This window comes from Kogia breviceps, chromosome 1, assembly GCF_026419965.1.
Source record: "Kogia breviceps isolate mKogBre1 chromosome 1, mKogBre1 haplotype 1, whole genome shotgun sequence".
Taxonomy (NCBI): domain Eukaryota; kingdom Metazoa; phylum Chordata; class Mammalia; order Artiodactyla; family Physeteridae; genus Kogia; species Kogia breviceps.
The window spans coordinates 168,727,888-168,746,279 of record NC_081310.1 but is presented as its reverse complement, the minus strand read 5'-3'; the positions used below and the strand labels follow the sequence as shown (position 1 = coordinate 168,746,279).

General features: G+C 53.2%; 1 protein-coding gene across 9 annotated transcripts in view; it reads right to left on the bottom strand.

Annotated features, from left to right (window-relative positions):
• HIVEP3 (HIVEP zinc finger 3) overlaps positions 1-18,392 on the bottom strand; it is a 503,326-nt gene that overhangs the window by 39,793 nt on the left and 445,141 nt on the right. For 8 of the 9 annotated variants that reach the window (XM_067010057.1, XM_067010052.1, XM_059046140.2 and 5 more), the window contains 2 exons: positions 12,118-17,718; positions 8,096-8,241 (listed from right to left, as the gene is read on the bottom strand). In XM_067010057.1, the coding sequence (XP_066866158.1) occupies positions 8,096-8,241; positions 12,118-17,187 (5,216 nt within the window). In that variant the 5' untranslated portion in view covers positions 17,188-17,718. Of the gene's footprint in view, positions 1-8,095; positions 8,242-12,117; positions 17,722-18,392 lie in introns of all 9 variants that reach the window. The other variant, XM_067010063.1, reaches the window with a different exon arrangement.

The following is an 18,392-nucleotide window of genomic DNA, read 5'->3' as shown; positions in this document are numbered from 1 at the left end:
AAAACAGTGTGGGCGCATGTGATGGAGGTTGGACAATTCACTCCCGGCTCACTGGGGTCACACTCAGAGCTGCATGTCTACACTTCCAGGGAAAAGTCTGAGAATTAAAGAGAAACCAAGGCATTGGATCAGGAAGAAGACAGGGCCCTGGCAGCCTGGACTCACCCAGGAAGGACAGCAGCCTCTATCCAGCGTTGGGTGCCCAAGACCACTTCTCTCTGGCTCCCAAGACACAAGCGATCTGCTCAGAGCAGGCACTGGCCTAGGAGCTGGCAGCCCATGAGCCGGTCCTTTTTGGAATCATGTTTCATTTTTACCTGTAACACTTGCAAGGCAGGTCAGCAAGCAAACGATCTTGGCTCCCAGCCCCACGTGCTTGCCCCATAGCCGAGGCCACCTGACTTCACCTTCCCAGACCAAGCATGACTCCAGGTTCAGGTTGGTGGGTTGGTCCTGTTCGGCCTGGTTCAGCCCTGCTCCTTCCTGAGACCCAGAGCGTCCACCCTGTCACGGATTCTGATATCTGCTGAGTTCAGGGATCCGGCCCCTCACCTGAGGTCTCAGTTAAAGGGAGATTCCTTCATTTAATAAACATTCTCTAGCACTACTAGGCATCATTTTCAGCACTGGGGATACAGCAATGAATAAAGCACAATTCCTGTCCTCTCACAGTGTACATTCTGGTGGAGGAAACAGAAACAAATTGGCGACTTTCTGGGGAAAAATAAAGCAGGGAAGGGAAGGGGGATAAGAAATGATAGAGGAGGGTACATGTGGGAGGGTGGCCTGGGAAGGCTTCACCAAAGTGTGACTGAAGTAAGTGAGGGAGCTGCGGGACCCTGGAAAAAGTGTTCAAGGCAGAGGCTTCCCTGGTGGCACAGTGGTTAAGAATCCGCCTGCCAATGCGGGGGACACAGGTTCGAGCCCTGGTCCGGGAAGATCCCACATGCCACGGAGCAACTAAGCCCGTATGCCACAGATACTGAGCCTGCACTCTAGAGCCCACGAGCCACAATTACTGAGCCCACATGGCACAACTACTGAAGCCCACGTGCCTAGAGCCCGTGCTCCACAACAAGAGAAGCCACCACAATGAGAAGCCTGCACACTGCGGCGAAGAGTAGCCCCCACTAGCCCCAACTAGAGAAAGCCCATGTGCAGCAACGAAGACCCAATGCAGCCAAAAATAAATAAATAAAATAAATTTATTTTTTTAAAAAAGTGTTCAAGGCAGCGGGCACAGCAAGTGCAAAGGCCCTGAGGCAGAAGCATGTCTGACAAAGAGATCCTCGGCTGGAGCACAGGAAGCAAGGGGTAGAGGGGTAGGCAGAGGTCAGGGAGGACCTAGGGCAGGCCACTTGTGGGCTATGGAGGGTGCAGAGTGAGAGTGACAGGGTCTGCTGATGTTAAACAGGATCATTCTGGTTGCTGGGTTAAGAATACACTGTAGTGGGTAAGGGTGGAAGCAGGAGATTACACCAGGACACTGTGACAAACCAGATGAATCCTGGTAGTGGTTTGACGCAGGAGGTGGGAAAAATGGGCAGATTCTGGATATGGTTTCACAGGGTGAGTTGACAGGATTTGTTAATGGAGGTGAGACAGCCGTTTGAGGCCTGAAGACAGGAAAAATGAAGTTACCTGTGCAGAGTTTGAAAAAGTGATTTTGCTTCCTTCTTTCAAAGTATATCTTTTTTTCTTTGGCCACTCAAAAAACTTTCAAAAAGACATTCAGTGAATGAGCAAATGCACCAAGTTTCTCTGCCTATGTTTACATTTCACAACCTTTACGTTATGAACACTTCGGTAGCAAGCTTTTTTCGTTCCAGTTTGGATTTTTAGAGTGGTTTACCTGCGGAGTTTACTCTTTACACCTATCCAAAAACCTCCAACTTATTATTATGTATTTAATTCATAGTTTAATCAATTTGTTCCCCAATAAATATACAGAGGTAACAAATATTCCCAAAGGCATAATTCAACAACATCCTTAATCTGGAGTTCGCAGTAAGGTGGGGCTACACAGAGTAGAAATTTAGAAATTTAGGATAGAAAATACGCTGCACTTTTAGGTTTCAAAGTCCAAGAAGAAATGGGTTTGTGAAAAATTATTAGCAAACAAACTTTAAATTTTTTAAAATTAAAACTATTCTTTCCAAGCTACTATTTCATAAATACACACACACACATATGTGTGCGCACGCGTGCTTGCTTTTAAAAATATAGGTACACAATAAACAACATGTGGATATACTGCATAAACTCTTAGGCCTCAATAAAAATAAATGCAGCTATTAGAAATGAAAATACATGAGATAGAAAAGCACACCTGTTAAAAATATAACTCCTTCAAGTGGAACTGTACCAAATTAAGCAAACTTTCAAAATAATTTCTTTAACAAATATACCAAGAGCCCCAGGAGTCAGAGTGGTTCTTCAGCACCTGCTGTGCTGTGTTCTAAGGAGGAGTTCATTGGACGCCCAGGTGACCATCATACAGATGGCTGAGACCTGACACGGAGCTCTGGGGAGAAGTCCGGCGGGAAATGCGAGTCTGGGAGTCATCAGCCTATAGATGGTACACAGAGCCACCTTGGGAGTGAGTTTACACAGAGAAAAAGGGAAGCCCAGGGGCTGAGCCCTGGGGGCCCTCATGTTTAGAGATCAGGAGATGGTGGGAAATCACCAAAGATGACGAGAAAGTGCTGCTGGCAAAGAAGAGGAGGGTCAAGAAAGATGGCCACCTGGAAACCAGGGGACAAAATGTTTCGAGGAGGGTGGAGGGGTCACCTGTGTCAAATGCTGCCAGCAGGTCAGGAAAGAAGAGAAATGAGAACTGACCACGGAATTCTTCAGCGTTGGAGGTCACTGGTTGACCTTGATAAGTGCAGCTTTTGAGATGTGATGAGTCCAGCGCCCCACTGGCATGAGTCTGAGAGAGGATGGGAGGAAAGATGAGACATGAGCAAGTATAGTCATCGTTTTCCGGAGTTTTCCTTTTGAGGAAAACAGAAAAATCTGGCGGATAAGCCCTTTAGTCAAAGGAATATTTTTAAGGTGGGAAACTTGAAGTTTGGATGTACTGAACTGAATGGGCTAGGAGAGAGGCAGCGGCTGGAGGGTTGTATTGGGAGCTGGGAAGAGATGGGAGTCATTGCCCTTGGACAGGAGCACAGATGGTCCTCCCTCAATGGCTGAGTCCTGCCATTGGCGGTGGCAGGGTCTGGCATGGATGCCTTCTGCTGAAGGCCTGAAGGGCTTGGGAGGCAGCCCCGGACAGCCCCATGCCTGTGAGTCACCATATCCACACTCACTGGCCCAGCCCACAGCTGGGCTTCTGTCCCCTGCCCTGTATTCCAGTTCCAAGCTGAGGCTGGGCTGCCCCTCTAAACCCAGCCCACCCCTTGCCCCTTGACAACAGCCACCTTTCTGAGGACTCCCCACCCCAGCTGGGCCTGACCTCCATGGTTTCACCCTCTGATCTCATCATTCCCTTCAGGCCTAAGCACTGACCCCTCCCCCGCCACCCCCCCAGCTGGGCCTGGATGACCACTTTTGGCATCCAGGTAGTTCCTATCAATTCTAGCCTCTTCTTCCACACCAGCCCTTTGGGCTGAGCTCTCAGCTTTCCTTGCAACAAGTGAACTTGAGTTAGGACAACACAGGCATTACCCTCAATGAACCGTATAACTTTGTAGGTATAAAGTCAACATGCTCGTAACAAAGGAGCCCTTCTAAAACAACCGAGGCAAACGCAGGGATGCTGGGTGAGAAAGCCAACATGCTCTTGATGGGCACTCCCGGAGGCTGCCTGGAAGATGCAGACTGTGTCCGGGCGTGGAAGGGATGGGGAATGCCGGGCGGGGGCTGTGTGCCGGAAATCAACGCGGTAAATAGGAACGGATGCATAGCGTGGACAAAGCATGGCCCTAGGACCCAAGCCAAGAGGGGACTTGCAGGGGAGATAGGAATGGATTTCAGTACCACTGTTATTCCAGAAGTAACACAGAGAACTAGGGAGTATGGAGGGATCTGAGAGGTTAGTTAGAGGAGAGGGCTGAGTACTGCCCTTTGGAGGTGGCTAGGATTTGGCAATGGGCAGAGCCCAGCAGGCACAGAAGGTGAAGCACAAATGGGGTTGGTGAGACTGTGGGGCCGGGAAGACCAGCCTGAGTTTCAACTGGATCCGGCAGGTAAGGTGGCCACAGAAGGCTCTGGAGCAGAGGTGTGACACAGGCAGAACCATGATCAAGGACACCCAATAGCACCAACATGGGGGCCTGGAGAGAGGGGGTAAGAGCCGTGGTACAGGCAGTGCACCGAGACCACCTTTGAGTCATGGACCACTTGGTGTGGACACCAGACTCTGGGGACTAATTGGAAGGGGGGGGGTTGGGGGAGAAGAAGGTGTCCAAGATGACACTAAGGTCTTGAGTGTGAAGGGCTGGGCACATCATCTGGGCTCTGGATGTGGAAGAGATGTCGTTGGTGGCAATTGGAGGGCTTGGTCCAACTCATGCTAGTCTCCCAGGCAGAGGTGCCTGTGAGGCATCAGAAGCAATGGTCTATAGTTCAGGAGTGAGGTCCTAGCTGTAGACTCAGATTTAGTGTCCTTGGCACAGTGAGGTTTGAAGCCAAGGAGGTAAATGACGGCGACCAGGGAGACCACTCAAAGCCAGAAGAAACCAGTCCGACTGACCAGGTGCGTGAGTCACCATTATACCCAGACTGCCGACCGACCCACCTTTCCTCTCTGCCTGTCCCAGTCTCATGCACCCTCCAGGCCTAGCCCTCCCCCTCCAGGAAGCCATCTCTGGCTACTCCAGCCTTGGGAGTCCTTGCCTGCTGTGAGCATCTCAATATTGGGGGCCTCACATCTCAGCACTGGGCCTTGTGCTGCACCGGAACCAAGCTCCTTGAGAGGAGAACCACAGTTTACCCCCTTGGCTCTGGGCATCTTCTGGCACAGAGCACCCATAAGGCACTGAATAAATATCTCCTCCTGGATGGATTGGGTGATTGATCAACTGCTGGGTTGGAAGAATAGTAAGGAGACTAGTGATGAGAAGACTCCTGCCTGTTGGACTCATCCAGCATCTACTCTTGCTGTCTGGTCTCTTGACTCATGGCCATGAATTAGATCTATATGGATCAACCTGACGACATCTCAGAACATCACTGGGTAGAAACAACAAGTTGCAGATGCATGGTAAATCCTCTGGGGTAGTCAGTGCTATCTACCAAAGAGCCCTGGTCCTCCCCTGTGCGTGGCCGGGCTGTGCTTCCCCACTCTCAGGGAGCTGGGTGAGGCCTGCAGTTTGCTCTGGCAGATGAGATGGGAGCAGAAGCTTCTGGGTGGAAGCCTGAAGAGTCAGTGCACAAGGCACCACTGTCCCATCTTACCCTCTCAGCCTTGGCTGGCCTGGATCTCTGAGTGACTCCCAGGAACAGAACCCCATTGCAGACCCTTGTCAAACAGGTATTGGAGTGAAGTACAAATACTTGCTGTGTTAAAAAAAAACACAAAAGAAAGAAAGAAAAAAAGGGAGGGAGAGAGGGAGGGAGGCAGGGAGGGAGGAAGGTAGGAAGGAAGGAAGGAAGGAAGGAAGGAAGGAAGGAAGGAAGAAATGGGCATAAGGCAAAGCCCTGGTGACCTCAGGTGGGTGTGCCTGAAGGGTCTATTCAGTGTTTCCGGGTGGGGGCACCCTTGGCATTTTGGGTGGGACAAGTGGTTCTGTGGTTGGTGATAGGATGGTCACATACCCAGCCCTGTCCATGAAATGCCAGAGGTGCCCCCAGTTCTGTGACAACCCAAACTCTCATGCCCACATTTGCAAACGCTCCTGGGGGTGACACCAGCCCCAAGAGAGCTGTAAATGTTGAGGGGTCACCAGAAGGGAGGGTGGGAGGTACAGCGGGGGCCCAGATGGGACAGCGGGGCTGCAGGAGAAGATGACCTGACTGACGGCATTACATACCCCCCCCCCCAAGTGCTCAAATTAGATGTGACAAGTAGAGAGCGTGAAGATGATGTTCTTCACAGCTGACAGACAGAGTGAGATTATCCTGGAGGGGATAAAAGCAATGGACACAATAGTGAAAAAATGCTCCGATGCCCGTTTGTCAGCACCATGAACTGCAGCCTTTACACAGGGCGGCAACAGGATCCCCTGATAATCCACAAAGTATGTAATTATCCCCTTTTACAGATGGGAAGCAGAGCTGGAGAGGTGAGGGGATTGTCTGAGTGGAACAGGTAAGTGGGAGAGCTGCTCGAGGGCAGGGATGCTGAACCTGGAAAGACAGGGGGATTCTGAACAGAGCAGGTAGGATTAAATGATGACCTGGGTGGGACGGTGGGGGTAGGTTACAGTGAGGACCCCTGCCTAGGCTGTAGGAAGAGGAGAAGGGGACTCAGGTGTGGCCTTCACCTTTCAGTTGAAGGTAGACCGTGTGGCAGAGACTCCGGTGGCTGAAGCTGTGAACTAACTGCAGTGGGGAGAGGCTCCTGCCAACTGCCCTTTCGGGGCTCAGGCTTCTTCCCAGGGCGGGAATGAGGGCAGCAGGGAGCCGCCTGGAACCAGATCTCCAGTCTGGGGACAGTTGCCTCTCAGGGCAGAAGCAAACCCCCTCCTTCATGGCCGCTAACACTCAGCCACCCCCTGGGGCCCCACAGATGGTCCTTGAAACTGCTGGGAGAAGGCTGGGTCCGATGCACCAATCCCAGGATGAAGTCTTATGTGGCCTTTGGAGGACCCCAATGATGTGAGAACACAGAGACACACGGGGGCGCTCTAACCAAGTAGCAGAAGAGGATACCCGTCAGTCCCCAGATGGAAAGAGGGCAGATATTTCGAAAAACCTCTGGTCTAGTGTTTCCCAGTGGAGCAGTTACTGGAACTCTGAAAAGGATATTTCTCCCCCCGGGGGACTGTCCCTGCCACTGCAGGATGTCTGCCCTCCTTGACCCCCTCCTTGTCGCTATGACAACCCAAACCCCCAAGTTCAGTTTCCAAACACGCCTTCTCCTGAGAGCCCCTGCTGGTCAGTGCCACCGGAGGATGCCCACTGGTGGCCTTGGGGAGCTGGGTAGTGTCTGCTCTCCCAGCGCTACAGAGGAATCCAGCACCTCCCACTTTGACCGTGTGAGTTAGGCACCTGTAGGTGCTAGAGGATCGTAGGTCCCATAACATTCCGTGTTGGCTGGGGCTCATGGGGACCATCCTCCTTGGGAGGTAGGTTTTCCTCCGTGCTTTCATCCCTCAGGACTGGGTAGGACAAGGGCTGCATTGATCACACTGGGGACACAGACACAGGACCCTGAGACAGACACCACGGGACCTGCGTACAGACACCCATGTCCCAAGAAGCACACACGTGGTCACAAAGAACACAGCTTGCACAACACTTCCACAAAGCAGGTCTGAAACCAGGCAGCCTGCTGGAGCCCCACAGTTGAGAGTTCTGAGATGTTTCTATCATTAGGTTTACAAAGACAAAGCACCAACGGTGAAAAACCAGGGGTATTATTCTAAATATTTACCAACCAATGAGTCCTGGACTCCGGCCAGTCAGAACAGAGACCGGTGTACACAGCTGGTATGTGCAGTGCGCTATCAGCCCTGTAAACAGCCTTGTCAGCAGAGCCCGAGTCCCCCTGTGGGACACCAGGCCTGCCATGGTGGCTGCTTAGGCAGGACAGAGGTGACTTTGGGGGAACATACACCAAGGTTAACAGCAGTCCGGACAGGACCTGGGAGAATCACTATCAATCCCAATGTGGGGGTCTAGGAACCCAGCCAGCATGTGAGGAAAGAGGGGCTGGGGGAAGACCCAGGCGGCTCCAGTCCCCAGCACATACCTGGCATATCCCACCCCCAACCAAGGAGCCCGCATTCCTTATCAGAGGTGGTCGGCGAGTCCCACAAAGATGGCACCTCCTGGAAGGCCGGAGGCCCAGGGCTCCTGTGGGCACAGCCCTGCCCATTGAGATGCTCACCACCTCTGAACGCAGATGACACCACCCCCAGCCCTTGGGCGGGCACGAGCTCTTACTGCGCGGAAGCAGACATTGCAAACCAAAGGTGATTCTTACCCTCCTTCGAAGATTTTGATCCTCGCCGGCTCCCCTCTCTTGGAGGCAGGAGCATCCTCCTCCAGCTTCCCTCGCTTCTCCTCTTCCTTCTCCACTCTAGCTATCTCTTTCTGGCCTTCCGGGGAAACCAGCGAAGGGAGGCGAACCTGGCCCACCGCAGGAACGACAAAATCATGGCTGGTTAACGGGTGGTCATGGAATGATACCTTTGATGGCATCGCACACCTACACTTCATCCTCCCTCTACCCAGTGAAGAGGTGCTATTGGCGCCACTTGACAGAAGGAGGGAAACGGATCCTCAGAGAGGTGAAGTCAGAACTGGGACTCTGACCAGGTCTTTTTCAGGGGAAGACCAGGCCTTCCCATGAGAGCTGTGTTTGCTCTCTTTTTCACACTAGTCTAGGGGCTTCTGGGGACAGGTCCTCATCTTGGTCTCCTCGGTCACACCAGCCTCAGAGAAGGCATTTGAGGAATGCTGAATACATAAATGAAGGCTCCCCCTTTGGAGATTAACCAGCCCAATTCTCTTTTATAGATGAGAAAGTCAAGGGCACACAGCAAGTTAAGGGCATTGCTGGGAGCACAACGCAGGTCTCCTGAAGGCCCTGACCAATAGCACCCCCGCCAGTCCCCCCGCCCCCGAGCCGGACACAGAGAAGCTGTGCCGCCCACTGATGGGCGTGGGCCTGGTGGGCGTGCGTCTCAGGGAACCTGTTCTCTTCAAGAGATATGGGCCTCGGTGGTGAGAGCTTGCTGGATAACATGTCCCCTAGATCCTCTGATGGTGGCAGGGGTGGGTGCACCCTTTAATAGGGAGCAGCAATGCTGGGCTGGGGGCTGGGGCCAGCAGTGAGATTCTGATCCTACTTCATGCCACTGTCATTAAGGTCACGAGGAACTGTACTGTTGATAGCCAAGAGGAGGAGCAACCCTGTCTCCCGGTGCTGGGACAACCTAAGGACAGAAGTCCCTGTGCCAGAGTCACTGCACCTGTCCCTACAAGGAAGGGCTGGGGCTGAGCAGGAAGGTAGCTGGTTGGGAATCAGGGAATCTGAGTTCTAGCACCACACAGGCCACTGCATGCCGAGCCACCCTTGGGTGAATTACTTCACCTCTCTGGGGCCTCAGAGTCTGGGGATTAGACTATCTTGGAGATTCATTCCAAGGTCAACTTCTATGATTCAGTGACCGCCCCCCCCCCCCAAATCTCTTCAGAATTGGAGATGGGGAGTAGAAACCAAGTGAGGCTATGGACTTCTGCTTTGGCAGAAGGCAGGTGATTTTATGCAATACCCAGGGATTTCCAGAACATGCTGTTTTCACTTCCATCTCAGCCTGCCATCTGGGCCATCCATGGAAGGACCAGGACCAAGAGGTCTCCCCCAGGCTGATGAGTGACTTCTGTCTCACGACCAGCTGTGATGTCAGGGCCAAGCTAGAGGAGGCTAGTTTTGGTGGCAGGAGCCACTCTACTAGGAAACACTGTTGGAATTGACCAGGGGACCAGGGATCCACTTTAGCTTTTAATGATAATAATGTGAATAACTGCAGATAATGATGATCAAGTGCCAATGTGCCAACCACTGTTTTAAACACACTTTGCATATTTTAGCTCATTTAATTATCTCTACAGTCCTATGAGCCAAGTATTATTATTGTCTCTATCTTATAGATGAGGAAACCAAGGCACAGAGAGGTTAAGTAATTGGCCCAAGGTCAGTTAGCAAGTGAGATAGTGGGATTCAAATTCGGGCAACTTGACCCTGAAGCCCTTGCTCTTAATCTCCTTGCAATAGTGCATGTGGTTGTCAAAATGATCCCCAAAGAGAAAAAAGGAAGGAGAAACCTGGGGGATGAAATGTGGCTGCAAAGTGAACTCATGTATAAGCTTGGGTTTCTCCAGAGCTTAAAGTTGAAAAAAATGTATGTGACCAAACTCAAGCCTGATTGGGTGGCCTAGACCTGCACAAAGATGGCTAGGAAGGCTTTGAAATGCTGGTATAGCCCAAAGGGCCTTTTCAGAGCTACTAACAGGGAATGGAAGCTATGGGATGACAAATGTCAGCTCAGTATAACAGGGAACTTTCTTAAAGCACTGTCCCAAGATGGTTGGGTTGTACTAAGAGGTTGTGAGAGCCCAGTCACTGGAGATATGTAAGCAGAGACCAGAGAGAGGTTTAATTATAGAAAGGCATCAATCAGTGGGCCATGCAGTTACATTAACGGACCAGACTGGTGAGCTTCTGGTAGGAAACATGCCAGTGAATCAAATGGAATATTCCAGGAAAAAGTGGGCACGGTTCAGCTCATTTTAGGAAAGCAGCATTTTAAACAAATGATTGTCAAACCCAGTTAAGCCAAATTAACTCTTTGTTTTTCTTAAACCACCTTTCAGTGTTCAATCATTAAAAGAGAGGAGCTGTCCTGAGCATCCAAAAGAACTTTGGAGTGAGATCTAGTTTTGAATGCAGGATATTTACTGTGTGGGGGGCCTTGTGCAAGTTACCTGACTTCTTCATGCTTTGGTCTCTTTATCAATCATATAGTGATATAGAACCCTGTCAAGGTGGTTGTGAGGATAAAAGTAACACTGAGTACAGTACCTGGTACATAGTAAGTGCACTATAAGTTGTAAGTGTGAATATAATTACAACAGCATCTTGGGAGTAGCTATAGCCAGTAAGAGACACTGGAGAGAAAATCAGTCATGATGTTTATGGCGAAAGTGGAAACCTCATTTAAGGATGTCTGTAGACTGACAAGGATATTTAGAGAATAAATTTGGGAAACAGTTTGGTGAAGAATATCCAGTAGAGCTAAGGACAAATTCAATGCACAAAAGTCACTCAATAAAAGAGCAGGATACAAATATAGGAGAAGTTATCGAACATAGTTTTGTTCATTTATCTACGATAGGAATTTAGGGGACTTATTTGGTCAAAGAATCTGGTCTGAAGACACACTAATGAACATCTCTAAACTTGCAGTCATTTTTAAGGTTTTCTTTCCTCAAATAATTGAAAGAAGAAAAATAGACTCTCTGGAGTCAGACAGGTTTGGGTTCAAATTCTGGGTTTGCCAAGTATTTGCCATGTGACCTGGACCTCTCTCACCCTCTGACCCTCACTCAGTTCCCTCATCTACAGAATGAAGATGATACTGCTACCTCATAGGTGGAGATGAGCATCAACTGGATTCAAGGGCACAGAGCAATGCCTGGCACAGTGAGGCTACTCAACCAATAAGACCAATTGTTATTCCACAAATATCAAGTCAGCATAGCACGTCATGGCCTAAATCCTTACGTTGGCCTTGTCAGGATATGGAGGTGTCACTGGTCTGAAGCAAACTTGGAATTATCAAATGTCAATCTTCCTGAACTTGCAGGGATCAGTTCATTTTATGCCTCCTGATGCAGCCTCAAGTCAGAGGCAATGGAGGAGTAAACATGAGCCCTTAGTCGGGGCTGTGCGCTACCACCAGCATAGATGAGTCAAGCTGTGACATTACCACCTACTGGTAAAGAGGGATACTGCAGTCAAGCTCTATTTGCTCTCCTACTCACAGAAAAGAAAGAAGGAATATTTCAGGAGTCATTTGCGTCAAATTCTAGACTCTCTGACAATGGGAAGATTTCAAGTGGCACCAGAGAACAGAAATAGTAGATGTGGAGAATAGGAAAAGACTAGTCAGATAAGGGAGAAATGTATGTTGGAGCGGCAGTTTCCCAACTGTCTTTTGGCTGAGATTGTGTCTGATTTTTCAATAGAAGCTAATGGGAAAGTGGTTCACTTTAAAGCTCACTTTATTGAAACGTATCTAGTCCAGTGATATGAGGGACACTGACAAAGAAACCCATTAAATAAGGTGGTCAGTCACGTCAGTCACAGCTGATAGAGAGGAAATCTGCCCACTCAGTTGGTTCTCATTTTGCAAATGGAACTTGAGGAGAATGTGGCTGTAAAAGCTCAGCAAAGACTTTTAAAATCAGTGGGGAGAAGAAAAACAAGGCTGAACTCACCTCTGTCATGCGGGGCTTGCGGGAGCTGGATGGCACAAGCCTTCCTGTCTCAGGATGTGGAGCTGTGGCCATGGTGTATGTCTCTTTGCTCACCTTCTGCTTAGACCTCAGGAGGGACAAAGCAGCTTTAGTGGAAACCCCCGGAAGGTTGGGGTTGTACAAACTTATGCACCAACCAGCGTAAACAGAGGACCTCCTATCTGCATGCTGGATGTGATTTGGCTTAATGTAGTTTAAATAGCACCAACTGACATTAGTGGTCGTGTGGAGGCTGGGGAACTGCAGTACCTTCTTTGAGTCCGTACCTTCTTGCAACTTGGCTGGCCTGGGGGACGTTTCTGACAGAGGCTGTGAGCTAAGAGGTGCCAGTGGAGGGAGGTCAGGTTGTTCCTTGGAATCTTCTCTCTTTACACTCAGTGGGAGCAACCCTCTTCGGTGAGGTTTACCAGACGGCTGGGCATATTCCTTCAAAGCCTCTGAGCCCGGGGTGGTCACACGGGGCAATGAGGGCTGAGGAAGGGGGGGAATTTCCTTTGGGTCGGATGGATCTGAGGACAGGCTGGACAGTGTTTCTACTTCCCTCCTGCCCTGGCCCAGGCTGCCCAAGTGGGATTTCTCCAGTCTCCTGCTATCCTCGGTGCTGCTAAGCACCACACTGCACGGTTTCACCAGCTCGAGTTTTTCATCTGCCTTGGAAGCCTCCTCTTCCTTTACTCTTTTTTGCTGCTGGGTTTCCATGGTAAGTTCAAGGCTGCCAGCTGGTGAAAGGACACGTTTGCTTCCCCCCACTGTTGATGAACTCCCCTCCAGGCTCAAGACACTCTCTGATGACAGGGAAGTGCCTTTTCTTTCAGGTAATGTCACAGGCACTCTCAGGTATGGAGTCGGGAAACCTCTGCTTTGCTCTTCACTTACCCCAGCCGGTCTGGGCCCAACCTCGTACACATCTGCCCCACACACAGTCGTCCCCTTGCATGAGGGCTCATCAAACTTGGGAAGAGCCACAGTTGCTGAGCTGCCCTGGGACTGGGTGACCAGGATCTGGGAAAGAGTGGTGTACATGGCGCTCCCATAGGACGGCATGTTGGTCTGGATGCGGACAGGCACAACCAGAGACACCATGGTGTCTGGACAGGCAGGCAGGGCCAGCGGAGGGGCTGACGTGGGTGCTGAGCAGCTGGATGGGAGAGCCACAGGGGGCAGCTGGATGTCACTGCTGTACTCTGTGCTTGGGGAGAGGCCAGGGGTTCCTGTTGCCAGTGTGGCCAGGCTGGTTTTGATCTGGGGTACATGGCTTTCCACATCACCAGGGAGTTGAAGGGCGAACTGGGATTGCAGAGGCAGGAAAAACCCAGAAGAAAGTGCTGAGGAGGCAGGGTAAGGCATGGGGAGAAACGAAGGGGGCTGCCGGAAGGGGATGTTGGCTGGGTGAGGCATGAGCTGAGGGAGGTGGAGTTGGCCTGGGTGCAGAACAGTCGGTTGCAGAGGAAGTGGGGGGGCTTGAAATAAGGAGGGAGGAAGCGGGGGCATGGAGTACGGTGTGGAGAGCAGGCTGGACATGGCCTGGGTGGAGAAAAACTCAGAAGACTGCCCTGGCTCATGCTGTAGGAGGTGCTGGAAGGAGAAAAGGGAGACGGGCGGGGGCAGGTACGGCTTCTCCTGCAAGGGGAGCTGAGCAATGGGGTGGGGGAACACCTGCGGTGTTTCTGTGTAGGGTGGAGTGGCCCCCAGTGTGTGTCTGTCCTGCACCTGGCTCTTGCCTCCTGGGTGCCCGCTGTGTGAGGTGGCTGCAGAGGAAATCGAGGGCAATGGGCTTTTGGCCAAAGATTTACTGGATGAGGGCTTTGGTTCCTCACTCTCCTGTCTTCCCTTGTGGGTGGCCTCTGGCTCGGTTTCGGGAGGCCTGCTCAGAGAGGCCTGTCTCACCAAAAAGCATTTTCTTCTCTCTGCTGGGGCTGCTGAGGCTGCTGGGGCCGCTGGAGCTGCTGGGGCTGGTGCAGAAGGGCCTGTCAAGGACAAGCTGCCGTAGTCGAAGGATTTGCTGCGTGTCTCGGTCATATGGGTGGGGTGGGAAACATTGGGGCTCTGCTCCGAGGCTGACCTCCGCATCTCGCGGGTGTGCGGGTGGTGGCTGGGGACAGTTAGCATGTGGGTGCCCAAGGGTTTGGAGCGTGTGTCAGACGAGGGCCCGGCAGCCTCGGCTTTTCCATGGTCGTCCCTCTCGAAGGAGGCGGAGCGGCTGGACCCGCTCAGAGAGACACTGCTCTCCTGGCTGGGGCTGCGAGACAGAGGCATGGAGGACTCGAAGCTGGACTCCCCGGATGACTGGGCCATTTCCGCCAGGCGCAGTCTCTTCTTCTTGGGTGGCAGCTTCTCTGCTGGGAGCTGGGCAAGTGTCTGGCTGCGCTGGGGCCACTGGAACTCCTCCGTCTTCTCGGGCTCCTTAGGGGGCGGCTCCGGCTCTGTGTCTGGACGGCTGGGCTCCTCGGTCACCAGGATCTCGGGAACCTGAATGTTGGGCTGACGGACCAACCTGGGCTGCAGGGAGTGAGCCGAGCGTCCATGCGGGGTGGGTGGGGGTGATGAGAACGGGGCCGCAGACCTGTCTTCCCCCTCCAAGCCGCTGGGCTGCTCCAGAGAGTCGGATTTCTCGAAGGAGCTGGTGTGCTGGATGACAGAAATTTCTTTGGACGTGGTTCTCCTCTCCTTCCCTGATTCTGAACTGGACCCTGGCTTGGGAGTCCTTGGCTGGAAGCCGGCGGATCCCTCCAGGGAGGGCACTGACTTACTCGGCTCTGCTGGTGACTTGGTGGATTCCAAGGGAAGGTTCCGAGCAGCCTCAGATGGCCCGGGGCTGCTGAACTGACTCTCTGTGGACTCAAAGGTGGGCGGCTCCTCCTCGTCCCCGAGGCTCTTCTCTTTCCTCCTCTTCCTCAGTGGAGTGAGCTCCAAGGTAGTCCCCAGTTTGTAATGCATCATCTGGGACCAGGGCTCGTGCTCCGCCTGGCTCTTTTCGGCTTCCGGAGACGCGTGAGCACCTGCGGTGACGGGCTTTGCCATCTGAAGCTCCGAGCAGTAGTACTTTTTATGCGCTTCGTAGTTGTCCCTTTTCTTGTACCGAGCACCACATATGTTACATTCATAGATCACCCCTTTCGTTTTCAAACCCTTCTTGGTCTTTTTGGTGAGGTCGCTTTCCCTGGGTTCCGGTTCATCTGCGGGTTTGGAGGCTGCCTCTTTGCTGCTCGGCCCCGCCTCCTCGGAACTGTACTCCCCGCCCAAGGGTAGTTCGATGGCCGGCTGACGCTTGAGCATCCGGGGGTGGGAGGTAAACAGTTGACTGCTGCGGCTCAGGGCTTCCGAGTCGGCGACGTGGTCGTCGAAGGAGTAGCTGCCTCGGAAGGTGTGTGGGGGGGTACTGAGGGTGCAGGTGGCAGAAGGCATTGAGTGGCTTCTCAGCAGAGGCACAGGGGGGGTGGTGCTGGGCGGGTGCTGGAGGCTCAGCAGTGATTGTTCGGGCTTCGTCTTCTCGCTGTGGGAGGACAGGGGCTCCCGGTAGAGGCTGGATTTGGGCGACTCCATGCTGCTCCGCCGTGACAGGGAGCTCCTCCTGGGCTTCACGCTGTCTATCTCGCTGGTGTCCACCACGGCCTCGTTGATGGTGATGAGTTTGGTGATGTGCTCGATCACCTGCGTCCGAGGCACAGACAGAGGCACCAGGCTGGGCTTGTCTTCGGTGGGCAGGGGCAGGAGGGGCTGGGTGGAGGTGGCCGTCAGCATGGCGGTCCGCTGCCCGATCCGCCCGCACTTGCCGAAGATGATCTCGGCGTAGGACCTGGCGTTGGTGTTTGGGGGGCTGACCTGCTGCTCGGCGCTCTCGGAGCGGGAGAAATACCCAGATTCGGTGCTCCCTTTGCTGCCCGGGCTCAGGAACGCCTGCTCGTCGATCACCTTCTTCCTCTCGCTCAAGCGGAGGGCCAGCTTCTGCTTTATCGTGTGGGTGTCTTCGGGTTTATGGCTCAGGGGGTGTTCGGATGAGGCTTCTGCAAAGGGAGCAGGGTCCTCGAGCGACGGGGCTGAGCTGGACTGGGACAAGGAACAGCGTTCGTGGCTGGAACCCTGGCTCCCAGAGCTGTACAAACCGCTGGACAGGAGGGGGTGCTTGGGCCTCGGGGACAGCTCTGCAGGGTGAGTGGACGAGCTGCCCGTTTCCTCTTCCGAATCTGTGCTTTCCCCCTCAGTGGGTTCCTCAAACTCTTCCCCAGGGATCCTCTCCATCTCCAGCCCTGGGGGGTACATCTCTCCGCCCATTCCCGAGGCCAGGCCGGCTTTGATGCGGTGGGCATGGGACTTCCTGTGCTTGTAGAGGTTACTCTTGGTCTTGAAGGAGAAGCCGCAGGGGCCACAGGGGTAGGGCCTCTCACCCGTGTGCGAGCGGATGTGTTTCTGGAGCACGCTGGGCTTGGCACAGGGCCGGCTGCAGTATTGGCATATGTACTTGCCCGGCTTCTGTGGTTTCCTCTCCTTCTTGTGTGCCTCTTCTGTGGGCTTCAAGGAGACCTGCGAGGGACGGGGCACGAAGACTTTGGGGATGCCAGGCAGGTCCTCGGGAGGAATGATGGAAGCATGGGAAGGGAGGAGCTGGCTCTGAGGATGGAGCCCAGGGCTCACAAAAGAGCCTGAGGGTCCGGGTCTCATGGGGTCAACCAGCTGCCACGTGGACCCCTCCAGGAGATGCTCGGGTTTGCCGGGCGACATGAATGCTGGTGTCAGAGGGTGCTGCGGAATCTGCGAGATGTGGACCGAGGCTTCGATGGAGGACCTCTTGGGGGGCGTCTGCGGCTGGCCTGTTTTCTCCTGAGAGCCTTCCCTAAGAACCGATGAGGGGCCTGGGAAGGGCTGTGGGGCTAGGAGCTCTTGGAAGGGGCCCTCTTGGGTGGCAGCCGTGCTGCTGCCTGGGTACGGGGCGCTGGATGAGACACTGGTCTGAATGGCCTCTCCTTTGGTCAGCCGCTTCCGGGGACTTCCCTCAGCCTTCTTGGTGCCCTTGACACTTTGTTCAGGATCCATGACCTCCACGGGACTTCAGATGCTATTCAGGGAAGGTCGGGGCAGGCTGCATTTACGAATAATCCAAGCGTCCCAAGGAGGCGTCTGGCTTGGGCCACATTGGTCGAGAGCTATGGAAGCCAAACCCAAGATGGTTTTGGGAGTTTTTTTGCAAGTGTCACTGGGTGCAAGTGGACTCAGAGCAGGTCATCAGGGCCCAAACTATTCACGTCAGTGAGGCATGGCCCTCTACTTTGCAGACAGAAAACGCGCCAGCACTTTCTGCCTGAATGTCTGTCGTGGAAACGTCATGAAGGATGTCAGTGTTGCCATTGTATTGTTTCAGTTGGCAGTGGCAAGTGGCCCCCCACAAGTCCCCTGTGTGCTATGTGAACCGTTGACGGCTGGAGACGGCTGTGTGCATGGCCCAGGCATCCCTGGTCCCCACACGAGAGAAGCCACGCTGGATGCCGCGGGCAGCTCCGTCCCGCCTCTTCTCCCCTTTTGTCCCGTGTTGGAGATGAACGGCCGCGGAGGGGAATTCACGCTCTTCTACTTGACAAGAGCACACACACAGAAATACACACAGAAATAGAAGAGAAGAGAAGAGAGAGTTACTGCGACTCATCCACAGCTCGGGCAGCTCCGACCTGGTAAGATCCCTACAGGTTAACCAGGGAGACCCAACCTGAACCCAGAGCTCCAGGCACTGTGCATTGAAGCACTGCTGGTACCTCCCTTGTCTGCATTCCCAGTGATGCCCACTGTGGTTCTGAGGACTGTGGCTGTGTGGAGCCTTGGGAGCAGGGGCAGGGTGGGCTCTGGGAACCTTAGGGCACTTAGCGATGACAGGCTTGGGCTCCAGTCTCTGCTCAGAGAGTGACTCCAAGTGGGTTTCAGCTCCCTAAGCCTCAGTTGCCTCATCTATGAAATGGGATAACAGCAATTCCTGCCTCAACTGCATCTCGGGCTGTGGTTGGGTCCAACATGAAAATGGATGTGGATGTCGTAGGATGAACCCCGGCTGGTCCCATGGCTGGTGCAAGAGTTGGGGCCAGTGGGTTATTTGGAGGTGAGCTTTCTAAGAGGGGGACTGTTCTCGGGTTGGTATTTCTCTCTGGCCCTGGGTTCTGAGGGTGTCCAGGAAGGGCATCATTCATGGCTTTGCTAACCCTTGCTAACCCACCTCCCAAACCAGTGTTTCATAGAAAAGCTAAAACCACTGC